At 38.5% G+C, this 21,428-nt stretch overlaps 1 protein-coding gene across 1 annotated transcript in view; it reads left to right on the plus strand.

The window, feature by feature from the left end:
- The window catches only part of MYO3B (myosin IIIB), a gene marked incomplete at both ends in the record, with an annotated part of 269,873 nt that overhangs the window by 228,561 nt on the left and 19,884 nt on the right, over positions 1-21,428 (plus strand). The window contains 2 exons of the mRNA XM_081339995.1: positions 982-1,039; positions 2,099-2,234. Of these exons, the coding sequence (XP_081196121.1) occupies positions 982-1,039; positions 2,099-2,234 (194 nt within the window). The remainder of the gene's footprint in view (positions 1-981; positions 1,040-2,098; positions 2,235-21,428) is intronic.

Raw genomic sequence — 21,428 nt, forward strand, 5'->3', positions numbered from 1 at the left:
ATGTGAAGCAAGTCATTATTGGCTTCCTTGATAAACTTGAACGTGAACCCAGTGTGTGAATCTACTCTGTTGTTAAGTTTGTAGCGTGAGTGAGAAAGAGAGCACGATGTGTACAGTTCTGAATGGACATGAACCCATGAGTTACAGCCTACATTACCAGCAAAAAGGGTCTAATATAGTCTGAATTATGTAAAGCTAAAGTTTTAATGTGCTTTTTAGCAATGGCAAATTACAGGTTTTTCCATGTTAACTGTATCTGTAAATAAAAATATATAATGGTGTTTATAATAACTTCCAGATAGCTTATCAGCCAAAGAAAATCTCTCTCTCTCTCTCTCTCTCTCTCTCTCTCTCTCTCTGTGTGTGTGTGTGTGTGTGTGTATGTATGTATGTATGAGTGTGGGTATATGTGTGTGCAGGGGAGAATTCTTTTGTGTCCTCTAGAATTAGTTAGCAGATAATATATTACTGTGAGATTTCATGTAGTGAATGATTTGAGAGCAAAGGACCCAACAGCTTGAATTCCTCAACCTTTGTGATTTGGAGGGGGGGTGGGATCAGCAGGTGTCTGCTGAAGAGGCCAGCTAGAAACAACAATTACCGTACTTTCAAAAGTGACTTGTTTCTTTGATAGCCAGTGAGAATAGAAATATGTAAATGAGCAAATCTAAACCAGCCATAAGTTCCCCTTTTGATTTTTGGCCAATGTTTTTAAAATAAGGGAACATTTTTCTTTTGTGTTTGGTTTAAATTGAAAGCGGGGACGTTCCATAAATAGTTGTTGTTATTGAAAATATCCCTCAAAGAAAAGAAATAAATGCACCATCTTTAAGTAAAATCTTTAGAAATATTATAGCTACGTTGTGAGAAATTATTATCAGGGGATTAAAGTTAGAGGGAATACAGTAATCAGAAGGGAAATGACATAGGAGTTAATGCAGGCTTAAGGGGAAAAAAATAACATTTTTTTTCTTGTTTCAGACAGAAAAATAGCAGTCCTCCTGCAAAGCAGTGCTTTCTTGGAAAACAAACAAGCAAGGTACTGTGACATTCAGACTCTACAACGATACGAGATCCCTAAATCTAGTTCAGAAGCATGTTCACAGTTACCTGGCACAACTATCAGAATATGAAACCATTAGGGAATATTTCAAGTCTTGGAGACAAAGCTCAGCTTGCTAAGAACTTTTGTTCTGTAGAAAGGCAGGGAGGTACAGCGAACAGCGGAATCAAAAGGCTGGAAATCTGCTGCTGTGAATAAACGTTAGCTGGTCCCTGAGGTGATTTGTCTGCGTACTTCACTTTCCACAGATGTGAGATCCTCTCTCTCTCTTTTTTTTTTCCTCACAAGGACCTGAGGTTTTTTGGTAGCACTTTGATATCCTGTTTGAATTCAATATGTGAAATGGAGGAGTCGCTCCGTGACTGGGAGCACAGCCGTCTTTGAAGTCTGATCCAATTTTTGCTGCTTACCATTTGATGTTGCAAGGATGAAATGAAGAAAATGTACAGTTTTTGCCAGTAGCTCTGCTGAGCATATGTAAGATTAAAAAAACAAAATCCCTTGGATGATGTACTTAGAAATGTTAAGCAGATTAATACCTTCCTATGGCTTTTTTTACTTCTAAAGATACAAATTAACTCTGAGCAAAAATCAGCATATATCATAGGCCATTATTCACAGTTTTTCTGCGCCAGGGATGGAAACAGGTAGTAGGAAGGGGGGGGGGAAATGAAAGGCTCATGATATAGTCGCAAAACACAGCTGCCGAGGAAATTCACAAGGCTTGGCCCACTCATATATGGGCTCAACAGAACTGGATTGACTGGACAGAATAACAAGGTACTATTAACTAACTTCCCCTGGTTGAATCCCTCCAAATGTGATAACAAACTATCATGTGGGTTGAGAGTTGTGGTTGTATACATCTGGAGGCATCAGTTTAGGGAAGACTGTCTCCAATCTAGCACTGAAACATGCCAGAGACCATCCAGAATATTAAATATAATACAGTTATTGTAAAATAGTGTGTGCATGTCTTGATGACTACCAAGTTTGATTGAAACTTCTTTTCTTCCCTTTTTCTTTTCTTTTAAGATTTTAGCTGAAACTTCAGCATCCCTGGCCATTCTGAGGCATTCAGACCAAGTGAAAGATTTGCAACCTTTCTGCCATGCCCGTTTAGCTGCAGATCATCAGCTCCCTTGTCCACAAAGACCATTGGAAACTCAAGGTAGGAAATCTATGGAATCTATGCTGGGAAAGATTGAGGGCAATAGAAGAAGGGGACGACAGAGAATGAGGTGGCTGGATGGAGTCACTGAAGCAGTGGGTGTGAGCTTGAATGGACTCCGGAGGATGGTGGAGGACAGGAAGGCCTGGAGGAACGTTGTCCATAGGGTCGCGATGGGTCGGACACGACTTCGCAACTAACAACAACAATTCTTATGTAAAAAAAAACAACAACCTGTACCATCCCCTAAAAGGACCAAAAACACATAGACAACAGATTCAGCAGAAGTTGAGTAATCCTGTCAACCTTTTTCACCTTCATTTTAAATAATACAAATTAATTACTAAAGCAATCTACTCCATCTTTCCCTATTGCATGTACGGGCATTGTCTGCTGATGGTGTAGCTGTTATTATTTTAAACAGCACAGTAAATCTCCAAGAATTTATACTTTAGATATACCTTTTGGACTATCTATACCTGTTCATTCCCACTTTTGCCTACATAACATTTGCAGAATCAGATTCAGATCCCATAAGCCTATGTAAGAGAACTCTGGAAACAGTTATGTCAGGATGGTTGGCAGCTAAGATAAAATGATGTTGAATCAAACAAGGTAGATAAACTATGTCTGCAAGACAAAATAAAAATAAAAATTAGGGAGTGAAGAAAGGTCTGTATTTAAAAGAATTAGTCCAATGGTTTGTGAAAAAAGAAGGAAGAGTAATATGAAGGACTACATGGGCTTTGTAATGAAGAGCCGAGAAAGGATAAGTAAGGTTAGCTATGGGCAGTTTTGTGTTGGTTGGGCTCCTTTCTCCAAGGCCGGTCCCAACTGGTGTTAATAAGGAGTAAAAGACCCAGCTCACATTTTTTTATGGTATGTGCCACAGGGCTCAGTACTCTCTCCACTCCTTTTTAACATCTATACGAAGCTGCTCAGTGAGATCATCCTTCACCGTGGCTTGAAGTATCACCAGTATGCTGATGATACTCAGCTTTTTATCTCCACCCCTGGTGACACAAGTGATGCTGTTGCTGCCTTCTCACCATGCCTAGAGGCTATGGGAGCCTGGATGGGGGACTACAGGCTTCAATTGAACCTTGAAAAGACCGAATGGCTTCGAGTGCATGGAGCTTCAAGATCTGAGACACCTGTGGTTGTTCTTGGATTTGCAACTCTGGCTCAAAGGGCAGGTGGCAGTTGCAGCTAGGAGAGCCTTCACACAACTCCAGGTTTGCACCAGTTGCAGCCTTTCCTGGATCAGACGTTGCTGTGCTCAGTCATTCAAGACCTAGTCATCCCACATCTGGACTATTACAATGTGGTTTACACGAGGATGCCCTTGAAAAGGATTGAATAAGCTGTGATGGCACAGTGGTTAGAATGCAGTATTGCAAGCTAATTCTGCTGACTGCCAGCAATTCGATTCTCACCGGCTCAAGTATGGCTCAGCCTTCCATCCTTCCGAGGTTGGTAAAAGGAGGATCCAGATTGGAGGCAATATGCTGATTCTGTAAACCACTCAGAGAGGGCTGTAAAAGCACTATGAAGGGGTATATAAGTCTAAGTGCTATTGCTATTTGGAAGCTAGAACTGGTACAGAGTGTGGCAACGCAGGCAGTCTTTGGGGCCCCTAGACTAGAGTGACCCATGTTATACTGCTGTTCCACAAGCTGCACTGGCTGCCGTTTGCTTTTACACACAATACAAGGTGTTGGTTATCACCTCTTAAAGCCATCTCATCCCAATGGGATTGGCCAGCCCCACCCATGCCAGCAGAGGAGGCATAGTAGTTAATTTAAAATGTGTATGTGAGAAAGTCGTTTCTTGTTATTGGTAAATAATGGGAGTCAGAAATCCTTGCTCTAGTGCAGATGGCCCAGGGGCTTAGTAATAAATCCAGATCATTTCTTTTGTACTGTCCATGATGACAATATTTTAATATGTCTGAAATATCAAAACTGTACCAGGAAGGGAACAATAGGTGAAAGCAATCTATCCAAAATAACATTTATATGCTGACACTTTACTGCAAAGCATGAATGTTTTATCCATCCAAGTAAGGCCTTGAGGATTATTACATGTATTTGTATATTTGAAATATATAGTCCAGTAGACCAATTGAGTCTGCAGGATGGAACGTGCTTCTCTCTCAAAAGCTCTCTGACCCTGCCTCCTGTTTTGGGATAGCAGCTTGGCAGTTCTCATTGTCTTTCAGATGGTACTCACCTGGAATCCTATCTCTAGCTTGTAAACTATATTTAGAGTTGCCCACAATTGCCTGTAGCCATCGCTGCATACTACCCTGCAAAGGAGTTGATGGGAAAGTGTTGATTGCAAATAGCTGCAGATGGGCCAATACAAACATTCCCAGCAAAGATGTGCATCCTGCATGCTGATTGGTTGATCCAACTTCCTCTTCTGTGCTTTGCTGTTTGAGTGCCCCCTAGCCAAACTGTTAAAATTCACAGACATATGAATGAAACAGTTATGCAACTGTCTATGAACTAAAGGTGCATATATTCTTTCATGTGCAGTGCTGGAGAAGTCTGCTCGACCCTTAAGAGACATAGGGCTCTTACAACCTGTACTGCCTTACTGAAAGTTTTGAAAAGCAAGAATGCAAAACAAAGCAAGTCAAATCTGCTAGCTCATTAAATAATTCAAATTAATATTATAGATTAGAATAACTTTCTAAACAAACAAAAATATTTCCTATACAATGAGATAAAAGGGTAGGATTATATGCTAAATTCTTAATTTTTACAAATAAATAAAAATGTTGAGCTTTAACATTATAGAAGCATAAACAAACATTTAGCACTATTTCCTGGCTAAAAATTTTACTTAATTCTACAGAATTAGTACACTTTTGAAATAGATACTCATTGTGCTTCATTTACCTAGATTCTTTCAGCGTCTTGGAAATCCCCCAACTTTAATCTGAGAATGATTTTAGTTCTCTGTTTTTTTTCTGGCCTCATTTCGCAGTTGAAGCTCTGCCCCTAGTTTTATTTAGCAATATTTTTTTATTTTTATTCAGAAAGTTAAAATGGAATGTCCAAAAAGAAAAAGAAAAAAATTACAAAAACAAAACGAAAATATTTTTAACAAGTGGATTAAAAAGACAAAAACAAAACATAGGTTATCCCCCTAGCTGACTGTTGATAAATAGTCAACACTGTTGACTTCCTCCGCTTTAAAGGAACTGTTTGTCTTCACAGTGTCTACAAAAAAAGATAAAACTCTCTGGTAAGCTTTTGAAAATAAATGCTCCTTAACTTAAAAGTTTTGTCCGAAAACTTTAATAAACAATTTGATAGGTCAGCAATGGTTTTGAATTAAACCCTAGGGCACAGTCAAAAGCAGAGAATAACAGCTAGACTTGATTTACAGTCTGACGGACTGGAATCTGGTTTGGCACTGCCAGATGTAAAGAAAAAAGAGCCTGGTCTGAGAACTGCAGGCTTGGTGGAAAAGGTTGAAAGGGGCTTGCATACAAGAAACTGAGAGATGATGAAATTGATGAGTAATGGATTGGGCTTTGTTGGCAAGACGGATCAACTTTGTAAAATGGATTCATTATATTTAACCAGACAATCACTAACAAGAGACGCTGTGTTTTTGCTTACAGAGAGACATTCTGAACATGGGTGCTGCAGAGCTATTTACAACAGAGGTTTATGATTGTGGGAAGTGAGATGCAATTGTTGGGAAAGTTCTCTCAATTAAAATCTTAAGGAAAAGTTTTATTATTAAGAATCAAACAAGGATACTTGATCCTGAATCGACCAGACTGTGGTGATTTGGGGTGTGTGTGTGTGTGTGTGTGTGTGTGTGTGTAGTGAGAGAGAGAGAGAGAGAGAGTAGACAGATGTGTAACAGATCAAATTGGTTGAGAATAGAATGGAATAGAATGGAATAGAATGGAATAGAATAGAATAGAATAGAATAGAATAGAGTAGAGTAGAGTAGAGTAGAGTAGAGTAGAGTAGAATAGAATAGAATAGAATAGAATAGAATAGAATAGAATAGAATAGAATAGAATAGAATAGAATAGAATAGAATAGAATAGAATAGAATAGAATAGAATAGAATAGAATAGGACCTTGCAGGTCTTCTAGTCCAGCCCCCAGCTCAAGCAGGAGAACCTATACCATCTCAGACAGGTGACTATCTAGTTTCTTCTTAAAAATCTGCAGTGATGGAGTGCCCATGATTTCTGGAGGCAACTTCTGTTCCACTGGGTTCTAGGAGTTCTGCTCCTGGTTTTAAAAAGGAACTTGTGTTTCTAGCAAAGAGAAAGGTTGGGTTCTGCATGTGATCAAGGGCTGCATAGCAGGCAAAGAAATATGGATGAGGAATGTTTGTAGTCTGAGGAGATGTCTATTTGCTCTGAGTTCTGCTGTCTGATAGGGGAATTATATTTACGGTGTTTAGATTTAGCCTTTTTTTAAAAAAAGTTCCTAGGACCTAGGACAATTCATATTATTATAGTAATTTGAAAACAATTCAAATTAAACAATCAACCGACAGTATGGCAACAGAATAAGTCCCAAATATCTATAAATGTATTTTGTCCTGTGCCTATTATAAAAATATTGATAGTGTTCTAATTAAGTATTCAGTTAATTAATATTAAGGAACAGGAAACCTGGAATATTATTCACATTCAAGGTATGCAGTTTATGGAGCTTTCTCTCATTTTAGTGGGCATACGGTCACAGTCACATATTGAGTAGTTTCCACTGCAAAATCTGAATCTTCTCTAAATACAAGAGGAAATGCATTTCCTTATTATGATATTCACTTTACATAGCCTCTTGAAGGTGTGTGCATTACACTGAAACTTTTATAAGGATTCCATATTAAAAAATAAATCTCCCAAATGAAACCATTACCTCCATACTCTTTGGGAAGTTCAACAAAGCAAAATAAAAATTCAAAATTGCTTCTCTCAGGGGAAAAAAATGGTGGGATCCAGCTTTCTCTAGATGGGGCAATCGAAGCTATTCATGTAAATTCAAACTCACTTTTAACAAATATTGTGTCAAAAGAGCCCCAGTTATCATTTGATTTTGAAGAAAACAAGTGGCACCATTGATTGGATGCACGCACAAAAAGTAGGTGGAAAGAGCAAGCATGTAACTACAGAATTTCCTAGTAATGCATTTAAGGCACTTAAAGAAGCAGTGATTATCAATCACTCTTAAATGAGTAAGCATTAAAGAAATAAACCTGTTGAAGACTAATAGTCTCTTCCAGCACTTTCAGAAAGCATGGAAATTCAAATTCTTTCACACACCAGTAAGTCTGAATTGCTCTCTATGTCTGATGAGATGGCTTAAGCATATGGCACTTGAGCCAAAATAAAATGGCAAACAGCCCCTTATTCTAAGAAATAGAACAAAAAAAGAGAGGAAAAGACCAGCTTTTCAAGAGACTTTGCAGCCCAATCTTTTTTTTTTAATTCCATTTATATCCCGCCCTTCTCCGAAGACTCAGGGCGGCTTACAAGCTTAGCAGTAGCCTTCATTCTATGTATATGCCTGCTTATTAGGGCTTTCACACACACCCCAAGTGGCAATATTCTTATGCAGGTTTGCCTCTAAATAAGTTTATGGTGCTTAGAGAAATATGCACATGGGCAAGGTGATAAACACTATCTAGAGATATATCTTTTTTCATAGGGAACCAGGATCAGATTGGTTGTTAATAAAACAAAATTGACTAGAGGGCTAATGGAACTGAACCTTTTTCTCAGGTATTACTTATTACTGAATACAGGATCATAGTAGCTTTATGTGATCATTCCTCAATTTGGTTTCCTCTAAATGTGTTCTAGGGACGCGGTGGCTCAGTGGGTTAGGACGTTGAGCTTGTCGATCAGAAGGCCGGCAGTTTGGTGGGTCAAATCCCTAGTGCCGCGTAGCAGAGTAACAGCCTGTTACTCGTCCCAGCTTCTGCCAACCTAGCAGTTCGAAAGCACGTAAAAATGCAAGTAGAAAAATAGGGACCACTACGGTGGGAAGGTAACAGCGTTCCGTGCGCCTTTGGCGTCTAATCATGACGGCCACATGACCATGGAGATGTCCTCGGACAAGCGCTGGCTCTTCGGCTTTGAAATGGAGATGAGCACCGGCCCCTAGAGTTGGAAACGACTAGCACGCATGTGCGGGGGAACCTTTACCTTTACCTTTAAATGTGTTCTACCATTCCTAGAATTGACCATCTTTGGCTCTGCTGGTTGACAATTCTGAGTGTTGTAATTCCAACATACCCTAGAGCACGGGTGTGAAACTCGCCACGTCACGCGACGTGTCACGACGTATCACGGCTCTTTTTGCATTGCCTGCAATGGGGTGGGTGCTACTTCGGTATGATGGAACCGGCCCGTGGGCCAGCAGTTTGACACCCCTGCCCTAGAGCAGGGGTCTTCAAACTTGGCCCTTTTATGACTTGTGGACTTCAACTCCCAGAATTCCTCAGCCAGCATGCCTGGCTGAGGAATTCTGTGAGTTGAAGTTCACAAGTCATAAAAGGGCCAGCAGTTTGAAGACCCCTGCCCTACAGGGTACCAGGTTGGAGAAAGTAGTATCAGTATGTCCCCTAGTTCTCTTAAGTAAGGATTGTCTCAGCAGGTAAGGGCAGCACTTTACTGGCCTTGGCTGGTTTTGAAAGCTCAGCAGGTTTAAACCTATTTAATACTTAGATGGGACACCTTTAAAGGACTTGTAAACTAGACTGAGATAAAACTTGAGAAGCAACCACCCATCCCAAAGGGAAAAAAAACACAAAATAGAAACAGGCAACTGAGAACCCCTTCCATAATGTTTTTGAGAAAATCACATGGAGTATATCTTGTCAATAGGAGTTCAACTCAAAGGGTCTTTACCTCTTTAAATAATGATTGTCAACTAAATCAGAACAGCTTGCTCCATTTTAAAATGCCAATGGTCAGTATGCATCAAGGCAAAGTTTTTGTTCTTGGTGTAAGAGAACTCATGTCTTTCCTTTCCCTTTTCTTCAGTTGCAATCTTGGAAGATTTGCTTTCTTCTTGAATAAGCAAGTGAGGCCTTATCGTAGAATCATTGGGATGGAAGGGACTTGGAGGTCTTTTAGTCCAACCCCCTGTCCAAGGGAGAAATTCCCACACAATTTCAGATGAATGGTTGTCCACTCTTTTCTTGAAAACCTCCAGCAATGGAGCAGCCAGGAGGCAACTAAGGCTTAATAGCTCTGGCTGTCAGGAAATTCCTCCTTATTGCCCTATTGGATCTCCCTTTGATTAGCTTCATCCATTGCTTCTTGTCTTACATTCAGGTGCTGTGGAGAATAAATCAACACCCTCTTCCCTCTGACAGCCCATCAAGTATTGGAAGACAGTCATGTGGCCACTCAGTCTTCCCTTTAAGTTAAACTTACCTAGTTTCTTAAGCTGCTCTTCATAGAATTTAGCCTTCAGACCCCTTATCAACTTTGTTGCTCTTCTCTGCATTCTTTCTAGAGCCTCAGCAGCCTTTATGTATTGTGATGACCAGAACTGGATGCAATATTCTAAATGTAGGCTCACCAGTGCAATATAAAGATCACTTGCCCTGATCTTAATGCAGCCTAGAACTGCATTGATTTGGGGGGCAACTGCAGTATATTGCTGACGATGATCCCCTCAGGAGACCTAGATCCCTCTCCTAGGTACTACTATTGAATCAGGTATCACCTAGCTTGCACATGTGTATCTGTTTTGTTTTGTTTTTTGCTTGAGTACAGAACCTTACTTTTCTCACCCATGAACTGCATCTTTTTGGGTAGGACCCAATGCTCAGTTATATCAAGATCCTTCTGAACCTTGAGTCTGTCAGATATGGTTAACACAAAGCCCCAGATGTTTTGATTGATTTCACACCGTCTCTTATGTCTAGGAATTGTATGTTCAAAAAGCAATATTTGCGATGCTTGTACAGATACGTGCAGTTGTGTTGTAGTTGTTTGGAATTTGGCAAGCTTCATTAATTAATAGGTAGGGAACCTACTATTTCTTTTGCATCTCCTCCTATGCACTTTTCCATTGTGTGGTAGTATGGCTCATATTGCAGCTGAGAAGCTCTTACTCTTGTTTTGTATTGGGCCTCTTCATAATGTTTAATGGAAACTTTCTCAAGGCCCAATCTCACTAAGATAAGAAGTACTTTGAGTTGCCTTTGTGAAACTTTTGTATAACTGAATCGCCCAACTCTGAAAAGCCCTTTGGCAATTTCCTCTTAGTCACAGTTCAACCTAAAGCCTCATATCTAACACTGGGAGGCTTCTTTTTTATCACCATTATTCCAATTCCTTGGTGTCTGGATGCTTCCCCTTCCTGTGTTTACCTATTAGTATAACGTTAATTAAAAGTGATTAGCAGATAACCTGCAGTGACCATGCAAACCATAAACTCTGACATTTGCAGTCAGAGACAATCAGCCTCATGCCAAAAGATCAACCCACATTCATGAGTGAGATATGGCTTTTGATTGTGAACCGAGTCAGATTATGTCAGCCCTCCTGGGTAAAGCAGACAGGAAACACAAGTAGATGAGCTAAATCTACTTTATTATAAGGCTACATTAGCAGAATCCTGAAAGTCTGAAAGGACAAACTTCCCTTCCTCCACTTTTAACTTCTTGCTCCATTAAGACTGGTCCTTCCCTAGTTTCTTTACCTGACCATTAAGCAACTGTGGGCTCCTACCACTCTTATTTGGTTGTTTCCTAGGACTGCAGGGCTTTTTTTTGTCATAGAATGTCCAGAACGGAGTTCCGGCACCTTTTTTGGATGGAACCTTGTAGGGTAGGCAAGGCGGGTTGTATGACGTGTGTGAATTCTGGCACCTTTTTTTTTTTACAAAAAAAGCACTGCCTAGGTGTATCTCTTCTCCCTTTTCTTCAAAGTCACCATTCTCTGCTGGGAATGGAACATTTGACTTCTTTTGAAAATAAAGAATAGGCAAACTTGTTGAATCCTGGCTGGAAAGAAGTGGGATTTACCATCTCCCCAAATATCCTCTAATAACTAATTGGGATCTCCAGGAATTTTTTTTTTTCAGCTGTAGTTCCTTCATAACTTTATTTGCCTACTTGAAAATAATCTCAGCTCCATCTCAGGTCAGGTTATCAGTGCAACCAGTTGAAGGCCTACTCAATTACAGATGAACTTAATCAGGATCCTAGTTATCCAGACTTAGCGTCCTGCATTACCCCAGCAACATTTGGAATCTTACTCAGGGTATTCTATTTTAAATTTTGATTGGGAGCCCCACAGAGTTGATTAGAAGATGGGCAGCTATATAAATATTTTAAATAAATAAATAAAATGATGTTAATTACACTAAATGGATCTCTTCTTATCTGCTCACTTTTGGTAGAAACAGAAGAGATAGAAATAGTCTGTGCTGCCTAGAAGACTTCTCTCTACCATTTGCATTCTCTCATAATTCCAGTATACCTTGTAAATCATAAGCATCTGCTCTTAATTTACATATAATGTATTTAATTGTCCTAAACAAAATGTTTTAAAAACTGTCAAAAAAGCTACTATTTTGTTTGTTTGTTTATAACCCCAAATGTTATCATAGTTCATAAAAATTAACATCTTCGGTAATATTGCAGTCCCTTAAAACAATTGAATAGAACCTTTATCTAAAGTCTGCTTGCTGGAAAGTTCTTTTAAACTCCTGTTAAAATCTTCCAGTATGTCACCTAGACTCAGTGGCACTGACAGAATCCAAATTGAATTCATTAAAGTGGTATTTCACCTTTCAAACCAAGATTTGGATCCACAGATCCATTTACAACTAATGGTCCAAAGGACTGGAATGATCCCATGGCCTTTGTTACTGGCCGGGCAGCAGATATCCAAAACCATCCCATGACTCCCCAAACAAATCCCCATTTTTTTTCTGGAAGACTTATTGCCTATCATTCTCCATCCATAGCTGTTAGCAAAAATTTCAAAATCTCACCAAGCCTTAATTTTTTATAGATTGCACTTAGTCAGTCATGCTACCTTAGGCTTCCTCCTGAGTTATGCCCTTCCAATTCTCCCCCCTTACTTTGACCTGCAGCTGAGATCAGGTGCCTTGAGACTGTTAGGTACCTAGCTTTTAATCAATGGAGGGAATTTATTCAGGGAAAATCAATGCACCCCACTAAAGTGAAACATATTTTAGAGCAGGGGTCTTCAAACTCGGCCCTTTTATGACTCATGGACTTCAACTCCCAGAATTCCTCAGCCAGCGTACCTGGCTGAGGAATTCTGGGAGTTGAAGTCCATGAGTCATAAAAGGGCCGAGTTTGAAGACCCCTGTTTTAGAGAGAGGTGGGTGGGTGTGTGAGAGACTTTTACCTGGTTAGAAGGATCTTGCAACAACAACAAAAACACTGAGTCTAATAAGAATAAAGTTTTATTAGATTTGCACACTCACACACCCACTCCTCCTTGCTACTAGAACTGGCTGAGCACCAGTCTGAGAGAACAGGAAGCTCTTATCCCGATAAGAAGCTTTTGGCTTGCACTCTGCTCTTTTTAGAGTTTTATAGTTCCTGCTGCTGTGCAAGCTTTCACCCTGCACAATGCTAATTAATCAGCAGCCACTTGTTGGTTTATTTATTTAGTCAGCTTCTGCATTCCTCAGGTATCTGCTTTTTCTCTTCATTTGTCCTTGCAATACATACATGATGCACTTGCTTCAAGATAAGGGTTACTGTCTTTGTATGATGGTACAGGCTTTTCACTCCTTATTTCACATGGCTGGCTTCTCTTAATACAGAGCCATCTGAGTTTTTCTTTCATTGCATTATTTGGAGATTTTCAGGATTCTCAGGATCCATCAGGCTGAACAATTCATATAGCTTTGCCAGTCAAAGACAATATGCAGCTTTACAGCATCTCCCATCTGACTGGATTACAGTTTCCATTCTAATATTAAAACATTGTGCTTACTTACATTTTTAGCTTACATGGGTACACTAAAGTTATAATTAATAGCAACACCAGCTGCCTGCAATTAGTGCAGGTTCGCATCCCACCAGGCTCAAGGTTGACTCAGCCTTCCATCCTTCCGAGGTAGGTAAAATGAGGACCCAGATTGTTGGGGGCAATTAAGCTGACTTTGTAATAATGCCGCTTGGGGGGTGTATGAAAGCCCTAATAAGCAGGCATATACATAGAATGAAGGCTACTGCTAAGCTTGTAAGCCGCCCTGAGTCTTCGGAGAAGGGCGGGATATAAATGGAATTAAAATAAAAAAATAAATAATAGCAAATCTTTGTGTAAAAAATCTGTTTGGTTCTAGGCTAAGTATATTCACCCATGTTGTATGGCTATAGCATCATCATCATCATCATCATCATCATCATCATCATCATCATCATCATCATCATTATTATTATTATTATTATTATTATTATTATTATTATTATTATTATTATTATTATTATTATTATCCTTCTCATCTCATTTACTCCTCCCTCTTATTGGTATCATTATTATGATCATTATTACCAGTGCTTTTTTTGTAAAAGAAAAAGGTGCCGGAACTCACACATGTCATACAACTCGCCTTGCCTACTCTACAAGGTTCCATCCAAAAAAGGTGCCGGAACTCCGTTCTGAGCGTTCTATGAGAAAAAAAGCCCTGATTATTACTCTGTTGCTCTGCATGTACATTGAGAGCTTTTGCACCAGAGACAAATTCCTTGTTTGTCTAATCACACTTGGCCAAATAAAGTATTCTATTCTATTCTATTCTATTCTATTCTATTCTATTCTATTCTATTCTATTCTATTCTATTCTATTCTATTCTATTCTATTCTATTCTATTCTATTCTATTCTATTCTATTCTATTCTATTCTTACTGCAAAGGCTATTTGTCTATTTAATGCACAACTATTTGTCTTTGTTGGACAGTAAATCAGTTATCCCTTCAAGGCAAACCCTTTATCAAACATAAGAATCAAAAGGCAAGATGAGAAGTTTAGGGCAAGAATGTTTTACCCTTCCTTCCTTTGGGGGATCTATAGTCAGGGCCTGAGGTGGCTGGAACTTGGACAAAGCTCAAATATTATTATACTAATCTCATATCATCTGTACCATACCATACCGTGCCGTGCCGTGCCATGCTATGCCATGCCACGCCACGCCATACCAAAACCACTTCAATGTAGTGGTTAAGGTGCCAGGCTAGAAACTGGGAGACTAAGAGTCCCACCTTAGGCACAAAGCCAGCTGGGTGACCTTGGGCCAATGACCCTCAACCCTAGGAAGGAGACAAGGGCAAACTACTTCTGAACTCTTGCCAACAAAAACGCTGAGACGAGTCCAGGTAATTGCCAGGAATCAAGACTGACTCAAAGACACACACATGCACACACGTGTGCATATACATACATCTTTGTTGATGGCTACGATTTTTATCATGCCGGGGTATTATGAATGCTCAGTTTTTTCTTAAGAATCCTTTGTGTATGACAGCTTTTGTGATGTTATTTAGCCACTGCTATGCATAGTCCAAAACTGCTCTGTATGTCTCTAATGGCAGACTCTCAATTAATTCTTCTCCCTCCCTTCCATCTTGTTTAAGCTTGTGTATTGCTGCTGGAATTATTAAAATTACCGTATAGTTTTCTCGGTGCTCTTTGTCTGTCAAGTCACCTTAGATCTGAGTTTCCTTTAATCATGATCCTTTATGATTAGACATAAGAGACTTGCATTCTTGCATTTGTTGCTCAATTTTTCATTTGTAAAACATTTTCTCTTCAAGTCCGCTAAAAGCCAGGAAACATAGCTACTTGGTTTTGATTATTCTACAATTTATATATTTATACATTTGGAAGATGCAGCAAATTCAAGGTAAGGTCAAGCCATTGGCAAACATGAAAGACAGAATACTGTACTGCATTGTATTGCAGAGCAGATTTGGTAAGCAACATAATTTTAGGCATTGGTGGGATTTAAATATGTGAACAACTGGTTCTCTGTGTGGATGCTGCTTCTGGAAGTCCATTCTGGGCCTGAGCAACAAAAAATTAGCTACCGGTTCTGCCGAAGTGGTGTGAACCGGCTGATTTTAGGCCAGCCTTCAGGACGACAAAAAACACACCCACAGTATAGTCCTATATTGGAGAAACATACGTAAGATCTAAAATTTATTTTTTCTGAGGTTCTTATTATTCTTATTGGGTTCCTTTCAGTTCATTTATATGGGTTGTGCATGCTAAACCTTCTGGTCTGCCTCTTAAAAAGACAGTACCCAAACCAATCATATTAAGCATTTGTAGTGCTTCTTGGCCTTTGAGTTAAGATCAAATGTAGTGTGCCTAGAACTTAATATAGAAAACAAGGTTTGTGTCTCTGAAGCACACATTGGAACAAATGCTTGGGCAATGTGTTGACAACACAAAACTCAGTACCAACATGCACGATAATTATCAGCCCACCAAGGAAGACCAGATATGGAACCCAAAGTTATGAATACTAAAACTAGCTTTATTATAGGGTTACAACAACTGCCTTTATCCACAAAAGAACTGGTGAGAGTCTAAGACATTTTGTCAAATTACATCTCTGTTTGGACTCAGATTTCTGTTATCCAACCATTTTCTTGGTTATGGCTTTTCCTCCTGTTCCTCAAGGTAGCCCATTACAATAATACACTAATTGCAGAGAAGGCTAGCTTAAAAACTTGTAATTAGATAGCTAATCAGATTTGTTGACTGGATAGCACTTAGTCCTATGATCTTGAACAATTTGCCACAATACCAGTGCACTAATTAAGATTTCCTTCCTTCAGACTGTGACCAGATCTGACAGTTAAGAGATAATCAAACTCTGATCAATCCTGCAAAGGATAGTGCAGACTCTACACCTGATTTATACAGAGCTGAAGAGGATTAATGGTTTAGCACCAATCTTTTATGTATGAAGGTAATTCTAAAATTTGTGGATGGCTTTTTTTACATCCCAAAACACTTCCAAGGGAAATTTCACAACTTGTCAATCAACAAAGAATGAGGATGTGATTAGTTGAACTTCTAAGATCTGAGCTGTTGGAAAATAAACTTTCAGCTACACATTACCATATTTCAAGCAACTGTCTTCCAAATTCCCAGACTAAACATACAGTATTACATAAGGAATGCACAATATATAGGACTGTGTGTTAAGTGGCTGTTAGAATAACAGGACTGATTCTGTTATCATTAAATTGTATGCTCTTTTTTTACAAATAATCTTAAATTTCATCTGGTATAAAGATAAATTTAATCTTATCTAACAGATGGCAGGAAAAAAACCCAGCTGTTTGAAGTGCTCTGAAGTTAAATTAATACAAGTGCTGAACAATAATTAAAAAAAAAGCTCATCAGCATCCTTAATTAAGGCTACCAGACCTGGACTGCATAAAGTCTGGACTAATACTAGATGATAGCAAAAGGAGACAGAAAGTTCTAGTTCTTTGCTGCCTTGTTATTGAGTCAGAGTTTTCTATATCTCTTTCTTGACATTTAGTGGTTGTCTAGAGTTTTGTAACACAGATTTGATAGCCTTACCCTAGCATTCTTGTATTTTAAAGGACTGTTAATTCCAATTTAGCTCAAACTCATAGATGGGTAGTAATACAATATTTCCTCTCTATATATATTGTCTATGGAAACCATCAGACAGGAACTTTATTTGGGTGCTTTCAATATATTTGTTTTATAACATTTATACAGAAGAGGATTTGTTACATTGGGGCGGGGGGGGGGGTCGTGCACTTTTGAATCAGTTCTGACTCCTAGTGACTGCCTGGTCAAGTTCTTGCAGTTTTCTTGGCAAGATTTTAGAAGTGGTTTGCTGTTGCCCACTTCCTAGGGCTGAGAGAGTATGGCTGGCTCAGGACCACCCAGCTGGCTTTGTGCCTAAGGAATGAAGAAACTAAGAACTCACAGTCTCCCAGTTTCTAACTTGATGTCTTACTCCTATATGAAAGTTTGTTAAATGTTAGTGTACTTTTATTTTCTGCTTAAACTTCTGCAAAATAAAAATCAAATACATTTTAAAAGGTATATTGCACAGGCTAGTTGGTGAATTAATAACTGTTAGCAGGGCTTTTTTTCCTCATAGAACGCTCAGAATGGAGTTCCGGCACCTTTTTTGGATGGAACCTTGTAGGGTAGGCAAGGCGGGTTGTATGACATGCGTGAGTTCCGGCACCTTTTTCTTTTACAAAAAAAGCACTGACTGTTAGAATCTCTGATTGCTCTATGTTTGAGCAATTGTGCTTTCAACAATCTCCTAAAGGATATTTTTCTGTATAACAGTTTTCTGTGTGTGTCAGGTTCACATGCTTGAAAAAAATGATAAGTGAAAAAAAGAAAAGGACAGTGGATTGTATACCAGAGAGCTTGCTCATGTTGGCTTCTCCTATCTCAAGCAAAACTATGGTCATGTGGATTACCTCATATCCAGTGGTGGGATTCAAATATGTGAACAACCGGTTCTCTGTGTGGATGCCGTTCCTGAAAGTCCATTCTGGGTCTGGGCAACAAAAAATTAGCTACCAGTTCTGCCGAACTGGTGTGAACTGGCTGAATCCCACCACTGCTCATATCCCTTCATATCACATGGAGGAGGTAAACAGAACGAACAGTGATAGTATTTATAAGTCTGTCAGAAAGTCTCACTTGTTTGACTTGTAGGAGAAATATTTTCCTCCAATAAATTTCACCTATTTCTGTTACAGCACATCTCCTCTTTCTTGACAAAGGTTTTGCAGGTATACAGAACAAACATGGTGGATCCTAATTATAGATCTCAACTGGCTACTTGGCTAATCCAATTCTTAGCTGTCCTGAATTAACACTCTAGAATTTCACCCACCAGTAGGTGATACATAATATTCCTTTGATGGAGGGGTTGGAGCTGAGAGTTAGTCTCAGCTGAGAGTTATGTACTGTGGGAAGATAGCATCTGTGCAGATGGTAGAGTCAATATGCAATGAAAGGCAATTAATCTTTATATCATGATAATACAGGAAAAATTCTACCAATCCAATTTTGGATTAGCTGTTCCACAGTTACTAATGACATTTCATAAATAAAAAGAATGTGTATGATCATAACCTGACGTAAATCATTTTTAATGCTATGGAGCAGTTAAAATAGTGAACTTTTTAAGTAAATGATATATATCTTCCTTCAAAAGAAGATCCAGGATAGAAATAGTCATAGTTTACAATCTAAGGTAAGCTTTCTTGGGAAGTTTTGTTGTACTATGTGAGGTTAATTCTGAGTAAATGAATATAGGAATTTGTCGGTACTATATAATTGAGTTTAAGATACTTGGTGCACATCTATATATATTAGCACAATGGCTCTTTCTGCTAGGGATGTATTTAATCTTGCTTGCCAAAAGGTAACTTCCATTAAACTCTCAATAATTTTTTTTAGTTTCCCTTGATAGCCACCCAGTAGAACTACCGTCACAATTTATAATATAGCTGGACACCCCAATAACAACAAACTGGATAGTTATTGTAGATTGGGCCATACTTCCTCTGAAGGAGTCCTCCTGAATTCTCAGTTCCTGCTCAAGAAGTAAGTGAAACTTTTGACCAGGGTCACTTTGGCTGGTGTGTTAGGATTGCTCTGGTAATGCTAATTCATATTCTGATTAGGCTCAGGTGGAGTACTATAGTATACTAAATAATAATAATAATAATAATAATAACAACAACAACAACAACAACAACAACAACAACAACAACAATAATAATAATAATAATAATAATAATAATAATAATAATAATAATAATAATAATATAAAGTTGGAAGGGACCTTGGAGGTCATCTAGTCCAACCCCACACTCAGGCAGGAAACCCTATACCATTTCGGACAAATGGCTGTCCAGTCTTTTCTTAAAAACTTCCAGTGCTGGAGCATTCACAGTTTCTGGAGGCAGGTTGTTCCACTGGTTAATTGTTCTAACTGTCAGGAAGTTTCTCCTTAGTTCTAGGCTGCTTCTCTCCTTGACTAGTTCCCATCTGTTGCTTCTTGTCCTGCTTTCAGGTGCTTTGGAGAATAGCTTGACTCCCTCTTCCTTGTGGCAGCCCCTGAGATATTGGAACACTGCTATCATGTCCCCCCTCATCCTTCTCGTCATTATGTGAAGCTGCCATTGAAAATGATATGGAAACCGCAACTGATACAAAATATATCAACCAGAGTATTGACCAGGCAACCCAACCAATGTGAAATAACACCTATTACAATTTTGCTGCTTTGGCTACCAGATGACTTCCAAATCAATTTTTAATTATTAGTTGTTATCTTCAAAAGACAGCACAATACCAGGACATATCAGCCAATACCTTGCCATAAAAAATATTGCCCATTGCCCAGTCTTCTACAACAACAGTTGAGAGTCCCTGCTCCTTGCAAGGAAAATTGGAGTTATGCTGCGTAGGTAGTCCTTGGGTTACGACAGCAATTGGAACCAGGAATTCCATCTTTAAGCAACATGGTCCTTAGTATCTGGGTCAAGAACAGATGAGGAAAGAGCAGGTCTATATGGTATCTTATTTTCAAATCAATTTCAAGTCCTCCTACAAATAGCTAACGAAATAAATAACAGCAAGGCTTTTTAGGAACTGAGGTTATTATGGACGTCAGATATCTGGGATTGGCCAGTTGAAATCATCATTAAAGCACTGTTAAATACAAGCATGCACATTTATACTATCCTTATTTGTAGAGACAGGTCATTTGAATGCTTAGTTTTTCATGCTTAGCATACTAGTTTGCAGTGTTAGATATTTCTCTGCAGTCTCAGGTGATAAAAGATGTGGTAAGCAAATACTGTATCAATTAGTTTACATAGTTTAAAAATGTTAAGATAAAGCTAATAAGAAATTATTGATGCATAAAGCATTAAAATACCTTTTTAAAATTACTTTGGAAAAAGAAAACAATTGTAGATGATTATTTAGTTCTTTTAAAAAATATGTATCTTTCCTGCTATGGTGAAAATTTCATGTGAACAATGTATTATGCATTTAATCCAAAATAAAATGATAAACTATGCTAAGTTCAGCCAGTGGAAAAGTTTGGCAGTCACAGAATACTGTGTCTAGCAGTGTCTAGGCAAGTTTTCATGAATTGAGTATCAAACAATTTTTTCCACAAGTTGAATGCCAAGTGGGTGAGCTTTGATGGTGAAGTGGGCAGAGCCCACTTAATAATCAAAGCTAAATAGTGAAAAATGTCATTAAAGCAATTAATATATGGGCAGTCCCTGTTATTTGATATACAGCAGGAATAGTTGACTGGACCCAGATGGAACTTGATAACTTGGATCAGGAGAGAAGAAAGCTAATGACAATACATCATGCTTTGCATCCCAAAAGTGATATTGATCAGTTATATTTGCCAAGACCTGAAGGGGGTAGAAGACTTTGCAGGTGAAATGAACAGTGGAGGAAGAAATGAATGACTGAATGACTATAGTAAGAAAAGCCAAGAACTCTTGCTGAAAGAAGTCAGTCAAGTAAAGCTCTTGAAAACAGCAAAAGTGAGGAGTGAATATAGAAAATAAATAATTGAAAACCAATTTATTAACTGGAAGAACAAGCCAATGCATGGTCAATAGTTGAAGGCTATAGAAGGGAAAGCTGATAAAAAAAACCTACATGGAATTGGTTAAAATCAGGAGTATTAAATAAAGAAACTGAAGGCTTTATTTTAGCAGCTCAAGAACAAGAGTTGTCAATCAATTGCATCAAGGCAAAAATTCAACATGTAACAAACAACAGCAAATGTTGCCTTTGTAGTAAAAAGGATGAAACAATTGACAATTTGATCAGCAGCTGCAAGAAAATTTCACAAACTGACTATAAGCAGCAGCATGATTTAGTTGCTAACTTTGCTAAGGTTTGGATTTGAGTGTAATAAAAATTACTGGGACCATGACATTAGGAAGGGTTAATTGGAAAATGAACAACAACAACACATTCTTATAGGACTTTAAGATTCAAACAGACACCTTGTTTATATAACTTGATACAACAGTTATTGAAAAGAAGAAAGTCTACTTCAGTGATGTTGGTATTCTGGGTGGCTATAGGATTTAGGAAAAAATGGGGAAAAATTTCAAATTATCAGTACTTGAAGATT

This window comes from Vipera berus (genome assembly GCF_964194415.1).
Source record: "Vipera berus genome assembly, chromosome: 1".
Lineage (NCBI taxonomy): Eukaryota > Metazoa > Chordata > Lepidosauria > Squamata > Viperidae > Vipera > Vipera berus.